The sequence below is a fragment of the Maylandia zebra genome, linkage group LG17, assembly GCF_041146795.1.
Source record: "Maylandia zebra isolate NMK-2024a linkage group LG17, Mzebra_GT3a, whole genome shotgun sequence".
Taxonomy (NCBI): Eukaryota; Metazoa; Chordata; class Actinopteri; order Cichliformes; family Cichlidae; genus Maylandia; species Maylandia zebra.
Window position 1 is genome coordinate 37,135,086 of NC_135183.1, and position 25,302 is coordinate 37,160,387.

At 42.6% G+C, this 25,302-nt stretch overlaps 1 protein-coding gene across 1 annotated transcript; it reads right to left on the minus strand.

The window, feature by feature from the left end:
- Positions 1-878: 878 nt before the first annotated feature.
- lrig3 (leucine-rich repeats and immunoglobulin-like domains 3) lies at positions 879-24,105 on the minus strand. The gene is made up of 19 exons (XM_014407321.3): positions 23,625-24,105; positions 19,382-19,453; positions 19,198-19,272; positions 10,772-10,906; positions 10,243-10,386; positions 9,427-9,570; positions 9,191-9,334; positions 8,138-8,281; positions 5,797-5,877; positions 5,618-5,689; positions 5,047-5,118; positions 4,270-4,433; positions 3,415-3,750; positions 3,042-3,323; positions 2,478-2,954; positions 2,208-2,366; positions 1,976-2,095; positions 1,597-1,851; positions 879-1,507 (listed from the first exon to the last, which is right to left on the minus strand). Exons 1-19 carry the CDS (start codon positions 23,822-23,824, stop codon positions 1,272-1,274), a joined length of 3,312 nt encoding a protein of 1,103 aa, XP_014262807.1. The 5' UTR covers positions 23,825-24,105; the 3' UTR covers positions 879-1,271.
- Between the last annotated feature and the right edge of the window lie 1,197 nt (positions 24,106-25,302).

Sequence of the window (25,302 nt, forward strand, 5' to 3'; positions counted from 1 at the left end):
TTCTCCTCTTACATCAAAAATAATAATAATGGATTGCATTTATAGAGCGCTTTTCAAGGCACCCAAGGCGCTTTACAATTCCACTATTCATTCACTACAAGCTACAGTTGTAGCCACAGCTGCCCTGGGGCAGACTGACAGAAGCGAAGCTGCCATATTGCGCCATCGGCCCCTCTGGCCATCACCAGTAGGGTAAAGTGTCTTGCCCAAGGACACAACAACCAGGACAGAGAGCCCGGGGATCGAACCGGCAACCTTCCAGTTACAGGTGCGCTTCCCAACCCCCTGAGCCACAGGATATTTTCTCCTTTTCTGACTATTTTTCGTAAACCCAAGAGACGTGTGGGGAAAATCCCAGCAGGCCAGCAATTTCTGAAATACTCAAGTGATTTTGAGTCGCATTTTAATCACCTTTGCTCCCCATTCTGATGCTCAACTTCAGCAGGGCATCTTGTCTACATGCCTTAATGGACTGAGTTGCTGCTGTGTGATTGTTTGGCCAGATATTTGTATTAATGAGCAGCTGAACAGGTGTACCTAATAAAGTGGCTGGTGAATATCCCAATATGGCACTGAAACATGAATTTGTATGATTACGGTACTATGAAAGTCAATAAACAGTAATACCCAGTTGTTCCCAAGCTGTTTCTGGAGTCAGACCTTGATACTTAACAGTTAAATATCCTCTCTGTGTGGGGGGGCTCACTGATGACAGACCTAGACTGTCCTTGGTGGTTTGTGGTTCTAAAAAAAAACCAGACTGGGTATAAAAGCCAGCATTAACCTCCCACCCCCCGACATATGCCACACGGCCACACCTCCATCTCTTGCAAGATGAAGCGAGTAACATCGTGAAGCCTTCAATGAATTTAGCAGCACACATTTAGGTATTTTTATTGTTTACATAATGTATGTGCAAAACAATGCTTCATTCAAAGCTGGAATAAGTGAATAGGCAGAGCTGCAAAGTACTCAAAATGTAAGCAAAAATAATGAAATCTTTTTTATATACAATTTACAAAATATAATAAACTTTGATAAAAAAATGTATATATTGATCTTTAATATTTAACAGAATCTGTATCCTCAACAACAGCTGGTAATATGTTTCTTTTTCTTTCTGCAGGAACATTAAATTGTCCTTTACATTCACTCGTTGTCCACATGAGGAGTCCTTTTATTGCAAAAGTGTACATTCAGTGAGGTAGAAATGTTCTTTTTTTGGGTTCTCTTCATGAAAAACACTAGCTCACTGGAGCTCAGTCACTCAGCTAAGTGCTCGATAGACACTGTGAGGTGGAATCAGTCCGCGTGTTGTCAAATGGCTGTTCATACACACTGTTGCTCTGCTCTGATGAAGAGTCGTTGAACTCCTTGTGGTCTGACTCTGCATCCGGAGCAGTATAAGGATTCTCGTGCAGAGTTATGCCATTCTGTGTTACTGACAGTGGGGTGAATCCTGGATGAAGGTCCTGAGGCCTCCAATTGGGAGCTTTCCCAAATGTTCCTGAGTGAAAACGTGCAACAAGAAGTCAGGCCGGAGCACAGGAAATTCTGAAGTAAGAACGGTTTGGGAAACATGAATTTAAGACCTACCCATGAAGGTGTTGCAGGGGGAGAGACATTCATTAGGTCTCCCATAATCAACCGTATCCCCCTCCTCCACTGATGAACGATGGTCGCTCTGATGGTAGGAGGAAGCATGATGCAAACTAGCATTGGGAAGCTGGGTCAGGACAGTGGACGAGCAGAGGTCAAAATGCTCGGTCAGGAAGTAGTCCCTCCTTTTAGAGTTTGTCAGGCTGCCGTTGTAGGAGTCCATACAAGCTGACCTTTGGTCAGTGGAACAACCTGAAGGGTTTGAAAAACAGTCAGAATCTTTATAAAGAGTCTGAGATTTTTAAAGTACGTCACATACACTTGAATAGATTTTTATAGCTGAACAACAGTAATGTTGCCAGACTATTTTGCAGACCTGTGAAGACTTCAGTTGGGTCAGTCAAGTACATGTTATCTCTCTGAAGCAGTGAGCCAATTGGACCTTGGTAATGGCAAAGCAGAGGATCAATGGCCACTTCCATGTCCACTTCACTTCCTGTATCCAAATGACAAAGACCTGTCAGGACAAATGAATGGGCTCGACTAAAAAACCCTACTGTTTCTACAGCTTTCCCTTTGGAAACAAAGAAGAAAAGGCAGCTTTTTACCGATCATTTCTTTGGGCTGCAGATAGAAACCACTAATAGAAGACGTCATGTACTGATGGCTGCTACCGCTCTCAGACGGTATATAACCATCCTGTCGGTCTGCTAATGTGCCCTGAGAGGACAGGTAGCTGGGGATGTCGGCAGGCAGGTTGGTCTCATCTAAAGCATAAGAACACTTGATTAAGTTTTGCTTTCATTATTATATATTAAATATGCAAGGAAAAAGAAATCAGGTACTGAATGATAATTAAATAAGCCCCATGAACTGACCTGTGTTGGTGACACTGCAGTCTTCATTCCTTCGACGGGTGTGGTAGATGATGACTACCCAAACCAGGGAAGTACCAACCACACAACACACCACCGCTATGATGACGATGCCTACTGTGGTCCACCCATCATCGTCAGATCCTGCCCCAGCTCCAATACCCACCCCAACGACGCCCTGTGCTCCAGAGTCGCAGTTGGGATTCGGCACAACCGTCAGTCGAACGTTGCCCCTCTCTGTGCCCAGAGTGTTGGACATCTCACAAGTATACTTTCCTGCATCTGCCTCTGCGGCGTCAACAATGATAAGGAGTTGGTTGGCAGCTGCGAAGAAGTGGCGCTCTGTAACCACTAATGGACTGTCATCTTTGGTCCAGTTCAGCTTTGGGGGAGGACTACCGCCAGCAATGCACTGAAGGACGGCGGTCTCGCCTTTGGCCACGGTGCGATCCATGAGTGGACGGAGAAATGACGGTGTTTCTGTAAGACAAGCACAAGAATAGTTTAAATGGGCCAACAACATCTACATATAAGACTTTGGACCTGAAATTGGTGCCTTTCTCTCACCTAGAACTGTGAGTGTAGCATTTGCAGAAATGGCTCCAGCTGTGTTTTGAGCTGTGCAGCTATAAACGCCAATGTCTTCAGTCTTGACATCCACTATGAAAAAGACATCATCCTCAGGCATGACATGCATCCGGCGTTCACGGGCGGCAGGAAAGTCGGTGCCTCCATCTTTCTGCCAGGCGATCTGGGGGGAAGGGTGGCCAACAGCAGCACACTCCAGCCTAGCCGTTGCCCCGGCGCGGATACTCAAGTCCATCGGTGTCTTCGTGAAGGAAGGGAGCACTGGAAAAAGACCAAAATACATTCTGATTAGACTGTTTAGGATCTTTAAAGGTGCGTGCCCATAAAATGACACATCCCACTCCAAACTCACTGTGGACGGTGAGTCTGGCCTTGGTAGAATACGAAGATCCAAAATGGTTGGAGATCACACACTGATACCTCCCCTCGCTGGAGAACTCGACGTTTCGGAGCTGCAATGTGGTCGTATACTCCGTCACCTCCGTCTCACCTCCTGCTCCCCCCTGCACCCGTAGGTGGGCCTGGTTGTGGATCTCCGCATCATTAAGGACCTCATTGTCTTTTTTCCAGGCGAAGGTCATCGGCGAGTCGCTTGAGCTGGCCGCAGAGCACACAAACGTCACATTGGCGCCTTTGAGGGCCGATTGGGTTTCCGGCTGCACAGTGATCTGAGGCTTTGGAAAATCCTCTGTGTGAATAAGAAAAAGGAATTTTTGAGCTGCAAGTACATATATAAATATATAACGTGTTTATATTTTCTTAGCTCATTCCAATTTCCCATTTTTTAAGATTTTGGATTTTAATAACTGACATTATATCCTCAGTTGCAGAAGGTTTGAGGACCTCCTATATCTCTTAATCAAGAAAGTCTTTCAGATAACTTTTTAATTGTCAGGTTAAACGACACCTTGCAGATCAGCTCTGATATGATGTTATGTTTTGTTAGTCCTTATCATTATTTTAAAGAGCCAAGACACGAGCGTAAATCTTAGGATTTTATTTGTAACTAAGTGCAGATGGGGCCCTGGAGGAAAAACGTAGTAAACTTCTATCATATTCCTTCTCGAAACCCAGAAGTCAAGGAGGAAAATACCCAACAATCTGGGCCAGTCTGTGAGTGGAAAACCTGTCGTGGATAAATGGCTGTTTCTCAGACATTATGGGACATTTGTGTCAAGGTCTCGCACCAAGTGGAAGCATCACTCACCACACACAAACTCCTCCTGGCGGACGGCGAACACGCTCCTGCCCTGCAGCATTTGCGGGTGGGCGCAGCTGGCATTGACGCAGTACAGGAAGGTTTGTTCTGCCACCCAGATGGGTAGCCACTTCAGCTGGCAGTCGCACAGGAGGCTGGAGGTGTTTAGACGCCTGCCGGGGGGAGAAGATACCAGAAGCGTTTAATTCACTTTGCAGTAATATTTAGAATGGCTGGTAGTCTGCGTTTCCTCACACAGCCGATGAAGGTAAAGCCGTGTGTCAAATAAAGACCACAGTGGAATCTACAGAGGGAGATTTTTATCAGTACAAGACCATCGGTTTGTGTATATGAATCAGGTAAATGTAGAGTGTTTTTCTTAGGAGAAGTGAATACGTTTAGGAAAAAAATAAGATTCATATATTGTTTGGTATTTATACTGGATATTTAATGTAGATATAGACGAACAGACATACTAAAATATCACCTAAAATCTAACTACAATGCACCTGTTTTCTTTAGGAAACATTAATCCGGTGTACTGTGTATGTAATTTGTCAAGACTTGCACTGAATTTGAATAAATTTAAAGATTGCTTTGCTTGGGTTTTTCAGCGAAAGCTATCCTATAATGAAGGACACAAAGAAAACCGTGAACCCGTTATTAACACTGGAGTAAGCACTGTTTGCTGCAGACTTTTCCCAGCAGACCATAATGAGTTTCACCTGGTGTTCTGTCCCACATCAACATTGGAAACACTAACTGAAGCTGCCCGTAGACACTTACAGCTCCTGCAGGTTCTTCATCTGGGAGAAGGCGTTCGCTTGGATGGACATGATGGCGTTATTACTCAAATCTCTGCGGAGCGGAAAGAGAGAAGAAAATTAGGGCCGCTAAGATCCCCACACAAAGATGGCAGCTTTTTCTGCCGACATCAGCCGTGTGGAGCGAAGGCTACAAAAACTTCAATCGAGTGAAGAAAAAGTCTGGGCTCCAGAACAATAAAACTCTGTGCAGCAGTTTGCTGCATTAATCAAGAGAGGCCCAACGCTGGGCTGCTTTTGAGCTTTGGCAACGGCTGGGAAAAAACTCTAATTAGAATCAAATGCAGCTGTTGCACCACCATCCCCAACACACACACATTTACACACACAGACTTATCTCCACTTGCCTCAGTGATCGATATAGTCTGGCACACATGTAAAGATACTAATGGCAGAGTTTTCTTCTTGATTCCACATCAAAGCGGAGGAATGGGAGAAGAAACAAACAGCCTCTCTGTCTTAGTGTGATTCACCCTGGTTAGTTTACAGCTCGGACTTTTGGAAACAATCAGTGAAACACGAGGCCGACTCACAGGTGCTGCAGCGCGTCCAGGCCTGAGAAAGACTTCTTGGTCACCGAGCGGATCTGGTTCCTCTGCAGAAATCTGGGAAAACAACAAAAGTCTTATCAATTTCCAACCTCACTTTTGACTCGGTGACCTTACATTGTTTGTGTTCCACTAGGATTATGGCAAAATGATCCCACACTCACAGTTTTTTCAGCTTGTCCAAAGCAGAGAAAGGTCCATTCATGTCTTCGATAGTCCAGGAGATTTCATTATTTTGGAGATCCCTTTCAGGAGAAGCAAACATAAAAAGCACTTTAAAAAAAAGGAAGAAAAAAAATCCACACCCAGAAAACAACTGCGCTTGTGATGTTAATAAAACTTTATGCGGCTTTACATTTCGCGTGATGGAGGGAAAATGCTCGAGATGTTAAAATTACAAAGTGGCCCCGTGCCCAAACAGGAAGTTGCATCTTGGCCGTGGTGGCACTTTTTAAAAGTCTGCTTTGGCATTTCTGTGTTGCATAGTGGAAAAAAGTTTTACAAGGAAGCTCGGCAATATAAGCTGTGCTGCATTTCATTCGAGGGGATGATATATTCCACGTGCAATTTAAATCTGTACGTGATCATCCCCAAAGGAGTTTACCAAAATCTTAACATACACAAAGACACTTTGTTTATTCTAAAATGGACCAAAACCAACATATCCTTCTATATTTACTGGTTAAGCTCGCCTGACATTAATTGCTTATTTTGCTATGTCCTTGTGAGTTTACATATTTCAGCCATTTTCAGCGTTATATTACGTTGGCTTTGTGGAAACAACTCAAGTAGCTAGCAAGTCTAGTCTCTACATGCGAACTACTTCAGTGAGAACATTAAGTTTCCACTCAATGTTTGAGTTAGAACTTTGAACTTCAGAATTACTCCCGTGGGAATAGAAATAAAACACGAGGTTGAAAAAAAAGAAACATTACACAGAAAAAAAAATGTCTCTTTGAAATCGAGAGACTGTAACCAACTGTTGATGTTGATGAAACATTTTCTGCTACCAAAACTAAAAATTCCTGGAAAAAATATGGTTACATTTATCCTGCTATCCACAGAAAGAAAAATACACGCAAAACAACTAAATACACAGTTTTAGGGTATGAACATCAGTAAAAGCAAAGCATTTCCCTGAGAAATTGCCTGCTTTGATCCCCGAGCGGCTTTCCTGCTTTCAAACAGTTCTTTTTCTCCTCGACACGCCTGCTAGGGCTGATACAAACTGAGGAAGTATGTATGTGTGCGTGTGCGTGTGTGTGTGTGTGTGTGTGTGTGTGTGTGTGTGTAGGGGGCATTTGGTTTGAAGGCCTGAAGCAATCTACATCTAACTAGGTGCACACCTGCCCTACGATGACCTAAGGAAGACATTTGGTTCTAGTTAAAAAGACCTAACTGGGAAAAATGTTAGGGAGCCTCTCTGTGGGAACAGGGGACGATGGGTGTATGGTGTGTATGTGTGTGGGGAGGAGGGGGGTGTTGAGGTTGGGTTTGTGGCTCTCTGAAGGTTTTTTTTTCTTTCTTTCTTTTATACAAGCTGTGTTCTTTTTCCCTAGCACGGAGAACCTAAAAAGAAAAGTTTGAAATCTATTTTGCCTCGATATGTATGCCAATGAACTTTGGGTTAAGACTGGGTAGGTAAGGATTTTCTAAGTGTTCGAGCAATTTAAACGAAACATGATTAGTGGTACTGCTGTTTTTAGAAAGGTAGAGAAATGAAACATTCAGAACAACAGTGTGAATAACGTTCTACACGATGATCTAGAAACTACTTACAGTAATCAGTGCTAGATGTCAAGCAGTAATCACATTACATTTACTTACATTACATTAATTTTTGTTTGTAGTGCAAGAGGGCAAGACAATAAAGTGCAAACCGTGATTAGGCCACGAAAGACTATCCACTGCTGCTAACACAAAACTGACACTTTGCTTGCTCTTGCAAAGCATAGTAGGCATAAAATGCATTTTATGGTAACATAATATGGCTGCTGATCCCAGCCAAAATTTGATTTGTCTTTTAAACTTAAATAAAAGATCATGTGCATGTTCTTATTTTATATAAGGATTTATGTGTGGGCACGGAGCAGCAGGTTTATAATTTTAACTTGCAAACATGTAACAATTCATCTCAGGTATAGACAGTATAAGAGATGCACGTAGATGCCGTGACACCATCCATTGGTTCATGCAGTCCTGTTTTAAAGTATCCAGATTAGCGTTTTTACCATCTGCACCTTGGCTTCCAAAACCAAAAAGACCTAGTTGTTTATTCAGTATGGCCCGAAATGACTTAATACTCATAAGCTCATCAGGAAAGAAGACTGACAGTCTTATTGTAACCCCGGCTATCACCATGGTGTGGTCGTCTCATGGAGGGCAGCTTGTACTGTCTATCATCTCGGGCCATGTAAAAGCAAAATATAAGTCAACAAGCTGTGTAAGAAATTACTCTTGTTAAGAGAGTAAGGCACTACTTAGTCAACAGTGAATACAACTTACAGCATCTGCAGGTTGGAGAGACCACGGAAAGCTCCATCAGCGATAAAGCTCACGCGGTTGTTTCCAACGTCAAGCCTGTCAAGCACGCCGAGATTTGCGAATCCCGATTCGTCCAGCCTGGACAGGTGATTGGAGGACAGGTTGCTATGGGAAAAACAAGAAGGTAATAATAAATACATTTCTGCAAAGCGCTGATTACAAACTGGCTCGGCTGTTGTGATGCTTCATGTTTCATATTTTAAAAAAACAAACAAAACAGAACTGCCATTTTTTTACTCTTTATATTTCCAGACCAACCTTATCTCCAATCAGTCTGCAGAGATCAAATTTTGCATCAAAAAAGAATTTGTGAATCACTCCGAATATACTTTTTTTTCCCTCAAAGTAAACTCTGATGAGAACAAATCAAGATAGCTGAACACGTTCACAACCCACAGGCGACTTGTTTACTCTCAGGCTTGTGTGATAAGAGCGAAAAAAAGTGGGGAAAGAGAGGGAGGAAGAAGGAAGAAAAGAAAAAAACAAGCTATCCGTGAAAAAAAGCTCCAGACATGGCGAACACTAAAACAACAACCACAACAAAGGAAATTCAATCCGCTCGCAGGAACGTGCGTTGATGGCTTGAGAAATCAATTTTGTGGGTATTTCAAAGAAACGAAAATGCAACTAATAATGGAATTTCCAAAAAAAACAAACAACTAACGGGACTTCCAGAGGCCAATGTTTTGGCTCAAGTGACAGCAGAGCAGAAAGGAGGCAAAGGGTGTGTAATATTTTGGCAGTGCTTTAATGTTGGCACTGACTGGCAGAGCACAAGAGACACTGCTTTGTCTATGTGTGTGTGTGTGTGTGTGTGTGTGTGTGTGTGTGTGTGTGTCGGGTTCGGGGTGTATTGGCGACGGGAGGAACTGGAGTGTGAGGAAGGGCAGGCGGGAGTGCCAGAGAGGAGGAGAGGGCAACACGGAGAAGTGTTGGGAGTTCAGAGTGTGAATAGAAAGTGGGGGGAAATATCCAGAGGGACGGCAGGGAAAGAGAAAAAAAAGGTGGACTCACAGCTCACTGAGTTTCGGGCAGGGCTCCCAGGCGTCAGATTTGATCTTGCTGATGGTGTTGTGGCTGAGGTGGAGCTGCTGCAGAGACAGCAGGCCGTACAGCCAGCCTTTGCTAACCTCTGTCAGGTTGTTGTAGTCCAGCTGCCTGCACACACACACGTGCACACACACAGTGAGACTTTATTCTGCAAACAACATTACCTTTCAGGAATAAAACATATCACAAAAAATGCTTACAGGACTTCCATATTACTGAGACCCCAGAAACATCCGTCCATCAGGCGGTTGAGGCTGTTTCTCTGTATCTTCAAGGAGCGAAGACTTGGGAGGTGTTGGAACGTCAGCCCATCCACCCTGCGAATCCGGTTTCTGCTCAGTTCTCTGAAACGCACGCAGAAAGTTTAAAGTGGAAACAGGACTCAAACTATTTTCACAGTGAAAAGCAGTACAAGCATGCCCCGCGCTCACACTACAACTCAGTCGAGGAGGACAGCTCTATTGTCGAGGTGTCACCAGCATGCATCTCTCACCACAGGTGGATACACTATACTGCTAAAGGTAATCACGTCCATGGCCACAAGTGGATGAAATCAATCTCTCAGGCATGGAGACTGCTTCTACAAACATTCGTGAAAGAATGGGTCGCTCCCAGGAGCTCAGTGAATTCCAACGTGGTACCACGATAGCAACCTGTGCAACAAGTCAGGTCGTGGAATATGGCAATAGAGTGGGCGAGCTTCCTTCAGGTGGAATTTAGTATAAAGAGACTGCCTGTGGATTTTCCACATGAGCCCAACATGGCAAGTGACAGGCGATGTCCAAAATTGGGAAACCAATACCAAAATAATCTAGATGGATAAACAGCCCTTAGAAGCCAGAGGAAAATGTGGAATTATGGGGCAACAAAATTTGGGAACACCTCGATGGTGGCTGGGATGGGGGACATCTGGGCTTTTCTGTTTAGACTATTACCCCGATGACCCAGAGCCGTAAGTCCTACAGATGGATGGATGGTCAAACTGTCTAGCAAGCCTTTGTCATTTTTTTGCTTACAGATGCTGTAGGTGAGGCAGAGTGAAGATCTTGGGTCCTATGTTGGAGAGGCGGTTGCGGTTGAGCCGGAGAACCTGCAGCGTGCTCGACAGATTGGTAAAGCAGCCAGGCTCCAGAGAGGATAACCGATTGTTGTTGAGGAACCTGAAACAGGAAGATATGCTTGTAAAATCTGCTTTAAATAAAAATGTACTGCAGAAAAACTGCAATATCTACTGTTGAACTAGATGGAGTGATTAAACCTGCCTACATTTAGTGTGCATCTGCAAGCTGCTTTGCAATCCACCTCCGCCCATTTTCATGCCATCTCTGACTAATAACTGTCATCTCTGTTGTGATCAAATGTATTGTGTTATGTGCCGACTGACTGCTGTGGGGTCCCAGAACAGAAATATGCTGCCAAATATAAATGACTACAGCTGGAAACACCACCTTTCTTTGGCTCTGAATGAATGAGTTTCATGACAGCGCCATGCTTGTGCTCTGATCTGCATGTTTTTCTTAAGATAAAGAAAATCATAACACTCACAAGTTCTTGAGAGGCAGAGCAGGGAAGGAGCCGGACTTTATTTCCACAACATTGTTGTTACTGAGGTCGAGGGTTTCCAGGGCAAGAAAGGGCCGGAGCTGAGCCTCGGAGATCGCAGTGATCTTGTTGTTTGCTCTGAAAATACAGACACCATTGCTCCAATAAATGACAAAAACATCATGTATTTGGCTAGCGGTGCGCATCGGTTTCACATTTCCAGATACACAAGCACTCGCGTTCCCAAAATTCGGCTGCGGAATTAAAAAATGACAAATTCTCGCGCTCTTAAAGCTTAAACTTACCACCCAACATGAAGTTATGTCATCTTTTTTTTCTGCTGAGGTTGCACGCGCATTTCATAAAAAAAGCCAACAAATTATTCAATATGATTAATGTTGCTGCTCTTCACACCAAACAAGCTTTCACTTTACTGATGTGTTATTTTGTTTATAAGGTAATTACCAACAAGGTATTTAAAAAAGTAACCTGCCAATTACTTGGCTGATGAATACCATTCCCTCAGTGAAAGCATGCCTCAGCAGAGGCCAGCAATTTCCTGAGCTGCACGCCTCCTAAATTGCAGTGCAGGGACTGCTTAGTTATAAACAGAGCCTCTACAGTGCCCTCTTTGTGCATGAGACTCTGCACCAGAGAGGGAGAGAGCAAGTGGAATGGAGGGGGGGGTTTCCCTCCAAAGCAGCAGACTACAGGCCTAGTTTTCATTACTTACAGTCCCTCCTCCAGCTACACCTTGCTGACCAAGAGAGAGGTTTTCCTGAAGCCTCTTTCCAGCAGCCAAAAAAAAAAAGAAAAGAAGCAAGGACAGTTTTATAATTTAGGTTTAATATGAGATGCGGTGCCATTAATGTTTAACCAATGCAAATTAGCTGAACCTGCATCACATTGCTATGAAACTGTGGTGTGCTGCAGATTCATAGAACTGGGTGGGAACTGCAACACCTTTTTGTAAACTTCTCATTCACGGGGTGATATGATGGAAGCAAAGAGTCGGGAGAGATGGAGGAGTTTGGCGGGCATGGAGGCTACGTCCACACTAATACATTTTCGTTTGAAAGCGCATCTTTTTCTCTCCGTGTTGGCCTTTTGTCCTCACTGAGACGGCGTTTTTGGTCAAGGAAAACTGAGCTTTTTGAAAAAGCACTCCAAAGTGGATACATTTGAAAATGCTGTCACAGTGTAGACTGCAAAAATGGGGGCTTTTCGAAAACCTTGACACATTTTAGTCATGTGATGCAGTCATGTGACCAATTCAACCAAGATGGCGGACGGCATCGTAAAGCAGTTGTTTTGTTTGCTCTCAATTTTGACAGCCATAAAAAAGATTAAGGTTCAAGGTTCAAGGTTCTTTATTTGTCACATGCATAGTTATACAAGTATAACACACAGTGAAATGTAGCCTGACACGCTCCTCGACATGTGCAAAAATTGGGGGGGGGGGGTGTAGAGGAAGAACATATATATATATATATATATATACACATATAGTATATACACTGGGTGAATGTGCAGTAGTAGCAGCAAGCAGGTGAATTCTGTACATTAATATGAATAGACATCTGACTATTTTACAGGATAGACAATATAAACATATTTAAAATTAAAGGATTTGAAATGTACATTGTGCCTTGGTTTAGTGTCTGGAAGAGTCCTGTCTCAGTCAATTATAGATGATGTGAGAGGGCGGGTGTGTGTGTTTAGGGCCCGGGTGGCTTGGGGATAGAAGCTCCTCTTGAGTCTCTCTGTCCTTGCCTGGAAGATGCGGAACCTTCTACCAGATTGCAGAAGTTGGAACAGTTTGTTGCCTGGACGGGACGGGTCCTTCAGTATCTGCGCTGCTCTAGTCCGGCATCTCCTGGTGTAGGTGTCCTGAAGCGGGGGGAGAGCAATCCTGCAGCAGCGTTCTGCTGTACGGATCACTCTCTGGAGAGCTTTATGGTCCTTCACACAGCTGTTGTACCTGCTCCAGAGAGCTTTTCTTCAAATTCTTTAATTCTCACTCGCTTTTGCAACTTTGTAACCCATTTAAAAAACTCAGTGCTTTTCCTCAACATTTTACCACGATGTTTCAAAGAGCTGGAAAGTAAATAAGCAGCAGATGGAAATGACACAGGTCGAGTACAGTGAAGGAACGTAAGCATTTCTGGTCGTTTCAGCGTGGATGAAGAAGTGTTCGGAAACGATTGAAAATAGTGTGGACGCGGAGCGTTTTTAAATGAAAACACCATTTTCAAATTTATCCAGATTAGCGTAGACGTAGCCGGAGACTCATATGTTCATGAAACACATGAAAACATTGCTCCATTAAACTGTCACACAGAATGGCGAGCGTGCCTTCACTTTCTTTTCTTGTTCCACTTTTTTCGAATTTGTCCGGTCTTCTTCCTCTCATCCCAAACCAGTCACGGCAGATTGCCGCCCCTCCCTGAGCCTGGGTTTGCTGAAGGTTTCTTCCTGTTAAAAGGGGGTTTTCCCTTCCCACTGTCGCCAAGTCCTTTCTCAAAAGCAGTCGTCTGATTGTTAGGGTTTCCTCTGTATTATTGTGGGGTCTTTACCTTACAAAATAAAGTGCATAGATGTGACTGTTGTCATGACTTGGTGCTATATAATTAAAATTCAACTGAACTGAATTGTCAAACCTAAACATGTGTTGCAGTGTGCACGAACTACATCATTACCGAAGTAAAACACATTGGCTCACTGTCAGCAACTTTTGTTTGGAGATTTGCAGCGAGCCTTCCGTGCATCACAGCCCTCGGGTCCCAAACAAAAGTGCCGCACACCACCTGTATCTCAGTTTTCATGTTCCCCTGACTGGTCGCTGAGAGAAGGAGGGCTGCCTGGTGAGACAGAACCAGTCTTTCCAGTTTTGCTCAGAGAGAGAGCTCAAACAGGGGACAGGTGGAGGGGCTCGGTGCCTGCTCCTCGCTCCCGGGGAAAGAGCTTAGCCTTCGATTTGACTGCTAGATGGTATCATCGCTGTCTCCCATGTAATTATTGCACAATCCTATCCGTTATTTCGCAGTAGAAAATATCTTCCGCTGTTCATCTTTAAACATTAACCCAACCGTGAACTCTCTGTGTGACTCTCTGTGCGACTGCATGCCCAGACAATTGCGGGACTGTACGTCGAGACCGTGCTTTCAGTCTCAACATCTGCACTGCCACTCAAAGAGTCCTTGCCACACACAAACAAACAGCGCTCTGTACACTTTAAATCCACTCACTCCAAACTTGTTCATTCAATCTAATGTGATTATGGAGTCATTACTAGTGTGATTGCAGGGCTTTGCTGCAGCTTCTGGAAGTCCGTGGAAGGCCAAGCATGTGTCAATAACAGCCCAATGGATGCTGAATACTGAGGAAATCTGCAATAATTATTAAACTATGGTAACGCCCCATGACAGCTGGGATAGGCTCCAGCACCCCCGCGACCCTGAAAAGGATAAGCGGAAGCGAATGGATGGATGGATGGGTAACGTTGTTGTTGCGCAGCTTTCGTGGCTACAAAACGATTTAATCGCATGTAATGGTCTTTTTTTCAAACCTTCTCAAATGCTTGCAATGTGCAATATAATCAGGTAAAGCCTTTTTATACTCACAGGCCTATTACACCAATAAGACAAAGGTTTCACACAAGCTTATACCTGTCAGCACTTGTTGCATAGCTCGATAGTATTTCTGGCCTCAGCCGCCATCGAGCTGACCACATTTACTCACTGCAAAAACCTGAGATCCTCGTCGAGGCTTCTTATTGTTACTGTTCAGCAAAGCTCGCTGCAGTGACTGGCAAATAATACTTTTGGAGGGGGAAGTTCTTTAAATGGAAAGTTGCTTTTTTTTCTAAATGTATCTTGCCTGTGGTGTGTGTGTGTGTGTGTGTGTGTGTGTGTGTGTGTGTGTGTGTGTGTGTGTGTGTGTGTGTGTGTGTGTGTGTGTGTGGTATTTCCTATTGGAAAAAGAACAGAGTTTGCAGAAGCCATCTGATGACTCTCTCCCTCTCTGCAGTGGCGCCTGTAATGAAAACCAGCGCTGTGCTTCACTGTTGAGACGCCATATTAAGCTCCGCACATATCTGCATATCTCACTTAAATGGCAGATCATCTTAACACGTCAGTCAGTGAGAAGAACACACTGTGTTAACGTGAACTGAAGGACGCTTGTGTAGAACAAGGATGTCTTTAAGGCTGTATGTTTCTGCACTGCACAAAGTACTAAAACACATTGTTGTATTTCTTAAATTCTATCAAATACATAATGTTAGAATGCTGAATACCAATAGTGAACATAGTCAAATAGTAACAATTTCAGCTAAAACCTCCGGTTTCAGACTGCTCTAAGAACTCTGTTTCTGACACTTTTTTCTGCTCTTGGCTCTGTGTGACATCAGTAAGAGTGTATAACCCTAATATGGTCAACCTCTGACCTACACACAGGAGTTCTGCCCACAATCTGTAAATATATATTTTCTGGTGATGAGGGGCAGCCAATCAGAAGAAAGTTGGCTTAAAAAACAGAGTGGCCTTTCTCCGGCTACACATTCACAGGTATTTGTTTCAAACAAGTTCATTTTGAAAAACATCGTTGTCCACACGAAAAAGATGAGACTGTCAAGAACATGCCAAAGCAACTGGTGGCCATATATCCTTAAACATATACACATGTTTGCCAATTAAAAGCTTACAAAGACTAACACGGCACACAGTATTACATTAGTAAAAGAGATACAGGCACACTCCTTTTAAGATATAAGAGAAACTCTGATTTCTTTGTCTACATACAAACGTAGAAACAGAAGGAACCCTAGAAGGAGCTCAATTTTTAATTTTTAAATGTGGCTGAAAGGCCAAAACACAGAAAAAGTAACATTTAATAAAATGCCCGAGTATGCATGGACAGGGCCTAGGGTAGAGGAGCAAAAACTGCTTGTATCAGAAAGACGAACGAGGGCTGGTATACGGATTCCTCTCAACTATTAATCATACAATTCTACTTAAGCAGACCCCAACAACCAAAGTATGGAGCTGGAAGTGAGCATGGGTAAGAGCGAAAAAGACAACGACAACAAGAAACAAACTTTTAATCCCTCATTTAATTGCAGTTTCTCAAGTTTAACTGTCCATCAAACCATCTGGTTGAAGCACTGAGGCAGACATTTTTAACTTTGAGTTTAAAGAAACGCTACAGTGACACACTTTTCTAAATCTAACACAAATAGTGTATATTTGAAACCAGCTAACACAACTCACACTAACCTCACAGCCGTCTTCCTCACATAACAAAGCTGCCATAGTCTTTTATCTGGAGTACAACCAACAACTCAATTAGCATCAAATCATGTTTAGCTTAACCCATACTCAGGCAAAAACAACTAAACACCTTGTAAAGGAATACCGCCGGGATTTTTAAAGAACAGATTCAACAAAACCCTGATTTATCAAAAGCAAACCAACAAACATTTTCATTAGCAGCTGAATCACATGAAAAATTCAACAAACAATTACTTTATCTGTGCCAATTTTGCTTTGGATCTCTTCATTTCAACAAGGTTCCCATTTCCTGAGGAACACAGAGGTTCACCTCCTTATACACCTAATCCAACCTGGAATCTCTGGTCATTTGTTGAACCCTCCTTGAACACAAGCAAAGGGATTTAGTGGTGGTGGGGTTCACCCCCTCCATAAATTCCTGGGAAATTGTTCAATTAATTAAACTGATCACGACTCAATTACTACCAGCTGCAGGGTTATTGCCGTTTGTTTTTACTCAGAGCAACGGGGTCAAAGAAGTCGACGAGAGCTGCCGCTATGTCTGACTGGCTGTTTGAATAAGTGGTATTCGATACCCCGAGGTCTTTCCCCCCCCTCTTTACAACCATCCCAGCTTGGAGAAACTAAAGGAGGGAGAGAAATTCTGGAAAAATATTTCACTGGAGGGAAAAATCACACACTGTGCCATTTCATCTGAAGGAGGAGGATGGCTAGTGAGAGAGCAAGTGTTCACTTCGTTTTCTTCTGCGTGAGCTCGTTTTCTTCACTCTGGTTTTTGCATATTTCAGATGAATTGTGCTTGACAACAATAACAGAGTTACAATGCGGTGTGTTTTGGGTTTGACAAATACGGGAGTTTTTGAATGCTGGCAAACCCGCTGATAACCACAGTTTTGCAATGTGATCTTTTTTAAGGCAAAATAGCCAGTATTTACTTAATTATATAGCACAGGCAATGTTTCACAGAACATTCTTTTATGTTTCTCAAATTAAAACAGACCTTGAACTGCATATTGTGAGCTTTTTGGTTAAAAAAAATTGTATGTCAGCAAAATAGGATTCATGAAGCTCCACGGCACTATCCACTTCCAGAAAATTAGCATGACAAACTGTAGCTATTAACTAGAATAGTTTGTTTAAATGAAAGACTGCTCAAAGATGGACGTAGCCCTGCGTGGGCGTTGCCATCTCATTGAGTTGAATACGACCGAGACAAAAGAGAGCTCACCTCACATTTACTTGCTAACGTGTTGTGATTGATAAGTTGTTAGCCAATGAGCATAACTTTGATATTTCTCCTTTCTGACTCTTAGAATTACCAAAATGTACAAAAATAAACTTCAATTTTTATTTAGCATGACCTAAAACTAGTGACTGAACCCATAAACTCATCAGGAGAATGTTTGCAAGAAGGAAAACAAGAGCTGTTTTCTTTTAAACCTTATGTCCTTTTGTAACCCCAGAAGTCGCCCCCTAGTGGCAATTAAATAGAATACAGTTTAAAGGTACTTCAACACTGGCTCCACCTCTCAAACCTGGAAGCTAGTTCCATCTGTTATACAGTTCATGGTTAAGACTAGCAGAAATGTGTATTAGCTAATATTAGCTACAGCTTCTCGCGCATCCTGTTTTTCACTAATTGTCAGCATTAAATGGTATGTTTTATTTCAAAAATGGCTCAAACATTTGCAAAACCATTTGCAGAATCATCCCAGCAGAGGCTCCAATCTGGCCCACTGCATGGCTTTGAACAATACGAAGGAGAGAATGAATTTTAACTTATGTTAACAAAATTTAACATCAGTTTCCTACTGATAAACACCTCCCCCTTGGCCATTCACACTAGACCAAAGTAATTATGTAATAGACAAACAATTCACATTCACTAAGTGCTTAGAAAGGGTTTTTAAAACAAACAAACAATGGATTCACAGTATAAATAAATATATCAGACATTTTCTCTGAATGAACAAAAACTTTCTGTTTTATAGTTACAGGACAGTCTCTGCAGTAGGTTACAGAACTTTTTCATTTACCATAGCAGCATTTTTAAATCATGAATAAAAACTAAGATGTACTGTTGCAGTCGCACTTGTTTACCTAAAATGTGTTAGCGATTAAATGTGTAGTTAAACTTCTTTACACTGACAGAAAACAGAGTTTCAGTGATCCGGCCCACTAAGGCTCAAACTGGGCTGTAATGTAAAATGAGTTTGACATCCCTGCTCTAAAGTATGAAGGGTTTTTGGATTTTAAAAAAAAGTCTACCCTACTCATGTTTCTGTGCTAAGAAACTTATAGCTGGAGGTGACGCTCCTGAGTGAAATCTGTAAACAAATTGTCAATTGACTGACTGAAGACTGCACGCCCTGTGGCGACCGCGGGGTTTCGTGTTGGGGCTTGATGAGGAGAAGGCCTCATCTAGCTCAGAGTGGAGGCACATTCCTCCACAGTAACTTCACTTTGGCTGGTTTTGAGAGACGTGCCACAGAAAGCAAATAAAATTGTTGCAGTTTCACACACTAATATCTGGCGTTGCCCCGAGAGCACGTATTGCACAACAATACTGGTTAAAATCTGACAGGGACCGACTACGACAAGTCAAATCGCCTTCTGCATACTCAGCATCACTCAAGCACGCGAAGTGATCGTTCTCAACAAAAGTTAGAAAAACTGATACAGATACAACAAGACAATGTTAAAACTTGAAGCATTTTCTTCCAACTCTCTTTAAAGGACTGGACGTGACCCATCCACTTGGGATCACACCAAAAAAAAATTTTTTTTTCACATGACAGATTTTCTTTCTTCCCAGTCTCACGTCACTGCCTTCAGTTTAAAAATACACCAACAAGCAGTGAAAGCCACCAAAAATTTTTTTTTTCCCCATTTCTGTTGATGGCATTTGTCTCGAAACACGTGACCCGTCTGGGGCTGACTGCCATCTCTCTGACTGCCCCGTCTGGGAACCAGCTCAGTCAAATGGGTTGCTCTCTAGAGAGGAGGAGGAGGGGGAGGAACCACTTCCCCGCTCGCTAGTTTAACCAGCCATGACAGCCCCGGCGGAGAATTACCCTCCACACCACGCTGAGGTGAGAATCCAGAGAAGCTTTCGATTTAAAGGAAAGGTTTACTTACAGAATAAGAACTGTGATGTTTGAGGCGTAAGGGCCCAGATCTGGTATCTCCTCCAGTCCATTGTGGTTCAGCTTTCTGAATATATCATCAAAAAAGACACGGTGAAAGAAGAGTTAGAGACACACTGTTTTGGAAAAGCCCGAGTTTGCTCTGAAATGTGCTGCGAAACACGAGGCATACTCACATTTCTTTTAAATGTTGTAGTTTGGAAAACAAAGTGCTGTCGAGCACCTGCAATTTGTTGTGGCTCAGGTCCCTGCGGGAAAAAAAAGAAGGAAAAATTAAGGGAAAAGTATACCCCACGCACTGTAGTTTTCAGCTGCTACAGTCTTACATTTGGGTCTGCGCAGCAAACATAATTACATACAAATTTGGTGTGTTATTGTGCCTTAAAACTGTGAACAGTGAAAGCGGATCAAAGAAAAACTCACTGTAATGTAACTACGAGGTTAAAGCTCCACGACGTAACAGAATGCTTAGAGTCGCAAATAAAGTCGCAAATTTTAAACAAAGTCCCTCGACTGGTTTGAATTTTAGTTCCAGTTGTTTTTAAGGGTGGGCGTGACTTTGGTTTCAAACCACAGGTATATCCCTTTGAAATACAGTCAAATAGCAGCAACATTAAGATTGTTTGAGGTGTTTTAGAGAAGTGCCCAATATTGGACAACATCTCGAAGCAAGAGAAAAAAAAGTTCCAATACAACTTTTTCCCCTCTGAATGCTTCACAAGTTAAAAGGCTGCTTCTGACATTTGGTCTCTCCTTTGAAACACAGCAGAAAAAGCTGATGCCAAAACAGCTTCCTTCAAAACCAGACGTCAGCAGAGAAAGCCAAAAACCTACAACCTGATAACTTATTGTGTGTGTGCGTGTGTGTGGTGTGGTGGGGGGGGGGGGGAGAGTAAAAGGGACGAGTGGAGTCGGCAGAGGTTTGTTAGTAACTGAGTCTCTGTCCGGACGTCTTTGTTGGTGTCTGGACTCGTAAATCCCTTTTTTCTGACTTCGATATTTACAAATCCTGAAAATCAAATCTAACATGTATTGAACATGTACTTTCAGTGTTATTTAGTTGTGTAGTTGACCTCAAAAACCCCTAGCAATCACAACTCCTCTAAAGTTTTGACAATTTTGGAAACTCCTGAATATAATACTCTATTTAGAAGTATGAGTATGAGTATGTTTGTTTTAGTCTTGAATATTGCTCAATTTGATCTGGTCTATGTCTTGGTTTTGTCTGAGCCCCATTTGGATGGAGGCCTGGCTCAAAACGAGCCTGGTCTTGGACTCGTCTGAAGCAGCTTTGGCTGCAGCTCACTCGGGGTGAGACTCTTGTTTTTGCTGCCTGTTTTTTTGAAAAGGAGCCTGAAAACCAGCTCAAGAAATCTGGCAAGCAGAGCCTCGTGCGCCATAAAGCACTGGAGTTATTGATGCTGCTGCGCACGATCGACGCTGTGGTGCCAGACACTTTTTTCTTTTTTTTTACACCTCCCCTCCTCCTCTTCGCCCCCCTTACCTCCCTCATCTGGAATCCATCAAGCAGCTCTGGAAGGAGGGGGAGAACCTAACAACTGCTAATGTATTCTCAATGCCGGGAAAAGTGAGAGGGACGCCTTTCATACGCCTGAAACACCCCTGTTGAATTTTCTGGGGCCTGTTTTTGTTCTTTGGTGGAAAGTTTCTCAAGCCACTCAACCAGAGTTTTACTCTAACTAACCTCCTTCACCCCCTCCCCCCATTTTTTTCCTCCAAGCATGCAGCTGTGTGTTGTTGTTGTTGTTGTTACAGCTCCAGCGCTGGGGGCCATAAGGGAAAGGTGCCCTATCATACTCCTGAGATAAACCGTGAGTAGCCATGACACTTTCATATCCCTCACAAAGCAGGCTCTGAGAGGAGCAAGATAACAGGCAGTGCTGCGTGCAGGCTGCACAACTATATCTGCTGGGCTGGTGAAAATGTACTTATCACTCACTAAAGAAAATGAATGAGCTACTCTACACACTACAAGAGCAGTCATTAACATTTTACAATAAAAGGGGAAATAACAAGATTTCAAATTAAATATGACAACTGTTTCTCTAACGATGCATAAACACCACAAGTTAGCCACAAGTTTCTGATTCTGAAATCTGACTGTCACATCACAAACTACAGTTAAACTTAAATTATTCTCAGCTTTAAAATACCAACCACAAAAAATAGGATTTTGGAAGGCATGTAGCAACTACTGGTTTTCAGATTTTAGACACCACACTAAGGAATTAGCTAAGTAGCAAACAGATTTAGCATCAGCTATAATGGAACGTGACTTTTAAGAAAATGTTCTTATGGTTTCTACCTGGTCAAATGAATGTCTCAGTAAAGTTATCCAATAAATGTTTAATCAAATATACACTATTTGTCACATTTCAAATGTCATAGAAAAACTAATAGTTTAACTGGCTAGCAGCTGGGGTTCACTAGTTTTAGCTAGTTAAACTCATCAGGTACTGTACTACTAATTTTTTCACCTCTTTTTCAGCGTTGCATGTTCTAACAAAGTTTGTGTATGAGGAAGCAGCCCAAAGTAAAAGTAAGTTACCACAACATTGCATTGTTTAGCACTTCAATACTTTATTCAAGTACTAAACAAGTATCTAGTTAAAATTAGGCTAATTTTAAAATTTGGCTAATGTGCTAGAAAATTCACATTTATGACGTACTATCAAGTCATTACTACATTTCAGAGACCAGTCGACTGATACTGCCACATGACAGATATATCTATATCTTAAATGTGGTGTCTGAGATTCACTCACATAAAAACTATTTTTAAAACATAAAATGCAAAGTAGACATTTTAATGTAGAAACCCTGTCACTATCAGTATATCTATCCATCTGTGATATTGGGTCTCCCTAAAAATCATGTATTTGTCGAGGTACAATAAAGTTACCTTGACTTGACTATATATGTTTAACATTATGCAACTGAGACTTTTTTTTAAAAGGAACTAAAAATCAAATGGCGCACTTTCCATTTAATAAATATGTTCTCAGTTTAAAAATTGGACTAATCTTTTGCCTTTTCTCTCAACGTCCCCTCATATATGTGAGGCTTAATCCTACTTCTCCATACTTTCTCCATGCCCCCCTCCTCTTTCTGAGACTAATCCTACACGCTCCCCCTTAATCAGTACCATCGCTGGCTCTTGTGTTGCTAATTCAGCAGAAATAATGGGGTGCTGGAAAACAAAGGGTCGGGCGGTCTAAGGGGTTTAAAATGTGCTGGAGAGCCACTCGTAAATTAGCATGCCAGAGTGAAAAGAATTTTTCCCCCCATATGGAACTTTTTTGTTTTTTTGGGAAGACTGGGCCTCGGTTATGAGGCTCAGGCTGGGTCTGTTTTCTCTGGCAACTTCAAGTTTCCAGAGCAGCACATTTTAGGGAGAGAGAAAACTCACTCAGCAGCAGCAGGGCAAGAACTACAACCAAGCACCGAAATCAAGCGCTGTAACACGGGGCAATAAAAACCAAGCACTCCACCTTAAAGCCAGGATGTAAAAAAAAATAAGTCACTAAGAATAATTATCTAAGTAGAACACATCTAGGATCACGCTGTTACAGCTGGATATGGTGTCCCAGCTTCAAAAAAGGCCGCAGGCCAAGCTCAACCAAAAGCAGCCTGTGGACAGAGTAATGGAGGTCTGAGTCGAGGAAAGACTTCAGTGCTGCAACCAGACTGCATCTGGTTTACGCTTATATGGCTGTGGGGAGGCCCGCGGGGGTTTGTGACACTAAAAATCTGGACAGGGAAAACACCCAAACAGTGCGGATAAACGTGTAGATGCTCGTCTTTCAAATCGAAACGCAATATTCTTCTTTATTAACAGCACTTATGCTCATTAATAACTGCTTACTGGCAGCTTCTGCAGCTGCTTCTATGATGCGATCGCCCATGGGAGAGCCTGACTAAACGCCCAGTACCTGCAGTCGCTCGGCGGATTTGTTCACAATTAACTGCAGGTTATGTAGAAAGGGGGGTTTGGTGTATGTATGGTGTGTTTAACGCTTCCCTCACATAAATGGCACGTTGCTAAAAAGGATCAGTGAATATAACTCACACAAGCGGATTCATGACTAAGGTCACCATTACGCGCAACTTTTTCTGGACTCCTGACTGGATCTATAGCAAATAACAATAAAATCAAAGCAAATTAAGTCAGTCTTCTTCTACTTTTTCTACTTTACAACCCGCTCCCTTTTCAGTGCGACAGGAATGCGGATCATCCCATCTCATCTCAAGAAAACTAAACTTGTTCCCCAAGAGGTGCGCAGAGCTTTAGTATTTAGTATTTATTTATTTATTTATTGTCATTGTCAAGAACAATGAAATTGCGTTTAAACCCTTATTCACAGCGATTCAAATCAAAAGCTGATCCAGTAGACTCACAGTTCAACTGTCCACTCCGGGATCACGGCTGGTAGTGTTTGTCCCCTTTTCAGCCGACCGCAGTCCACGAGCTCCCTGAGACAAGCGCAGGGAGACGGACACGTCCTGGCGTTAGTACCAGATCCGCTCTCCACTCTCAACAATAGCAGGAAAATCACAGCGAACTTTGCAAAAGTGCGAGGCAGCGTAGAGGAACGCATTTTCCCCCCCAAACGAACACCTCCCAACTTGTTTTGCTTTTATCTTCAGATGAATCCAAGTTATCCAAGTTATCACCCCCAGAAAAAGAAACACGAAGACGAAATAAAGTCCAGATCTGGAGCTGTCTGTCGGGGCGCAGTCGACCCTTATATCCAATCCGTTGTTGTTGTGGGGATCGCGGGGGTGAGGTGTAAAAGAAAAGCGTTCTTCTCAAACTTGCCCATTCCTGTGGAGAAACTTTTGTACCGTGAGCCTCGCTGCTTCTGTTGGGGCAACTCGCGCTGAGCAGGATCCCCACAGCGCAGCGTGAGCGCACGCCAGAGGTATGTGGGCGGGACGACAGGGGTGCACGGGAAATGTAGTCCATAGGACTGCTGCTGGCGTTAAGTGCTGTGTACTGTGTCCTTTAGTGCAACAATAATAGAATTCTGCTTATATTTTATGTATCAGTAATTAAATATTTGTAAAATGTAGAGTTTAATCGTTTTTAATTACACACACTTTGCACATACTGTTGGTAATCCTCCTGGAACTTGTATTTAGGGCTCATAATCACACTGGATTGCGGTCTTGCTTAATTGATTATGTTTTTAGTCTATCAAACGCCTGATAATTGCGGAAAAATCCCAGCTGTCAAATAGGAAAATTTGGTAACAGTGACAAGTCCAAATGAAATTCACTTTATTCAAAGACGGGCAAGAGAGAACCTGTAATATTCACATTTAGGAGCTGGAAGCGGTGCACATTAAGCGTTTATCCTCAAAGGAAAGCAACAAAGAGATTAATTTTCTGTTGCCTGACTTGATTAAGTGACTAATCGTTTCAGCTCTACTTGTAATTGGGCATTTTCCATCGTGGCCTCATTACTTTTAATTAAGGGAGGCTCTGAAATCTTCCTTTGCAGGTCTTGTTTGTGCTGGTCGTTGTCGCAGACAACAGAAGCCACTGCCTGGTGCAATGGTTGATGACACCCACCTGTAACCTATCAGTAACATGTGGGTTATGGACAATAATAAACCTGCAAAAGTGTTGAAAACAGACAAAACTACAAGAAATGCTTTGTCATTTAGACGGTGGCTGGAATTGATGTTTTGTTTACATTCACTGTGTAATAGTGCAGGGCTTAATTCATGAGCAATGCTAATTACACAGAAGGCAATATTTCTCCTTGTAGGACACCAAACAGTGTCCTTCACCTTACAGATAGAGTTATTAACAGAGGATTTAATTGGCATTCAACACTTGAAAGCCCATTGATATTTTCTAATTTGCAATTTAAAAGGTGTGAGTTCTTTTTAAAATTTCCACATGAAAAGACCCCTCATAGGAAATTCATGGCCAGGCAAATGTGTTAGTTTCACCTTAGGCAAAGTGTGGAGCAGTTTCCTGTGTGGCCAAAGGCATGCTTTCTCTGCTGACTGACCATTCAACTTCTCAGTGAGGACACAGACTCATTATTACTTATCTTGATGCTGAA

What these genes read in the sequence shown, in the direction of transcription:
- lrig3 (XM_014407321.3), bottom strand. Translation starts at nt 23,824, where the DNA reads ATGCGTTCCTCTACGCTGCCTCGCACTTTTGCAAAGTTCGCTGTGATT. An exon ending in AACATCACAGTTCTTATTCT is followed by an intron (nt 10,907 to 19,197) that starts GTAAGTAAACCT and finishes CTGTATTTTCAG; the next exon opens with AGCAAACAACAAGATCACTG. An exon ending in CTGCCTCACCTACAGCATCT is followed by an intron (nt 9,571 to 10,242) that starts GTAAGCAAAAAA and finishes CGTGCGTTTCAG; the next exon opens with AGAACTGAGCAGAAACCGGA.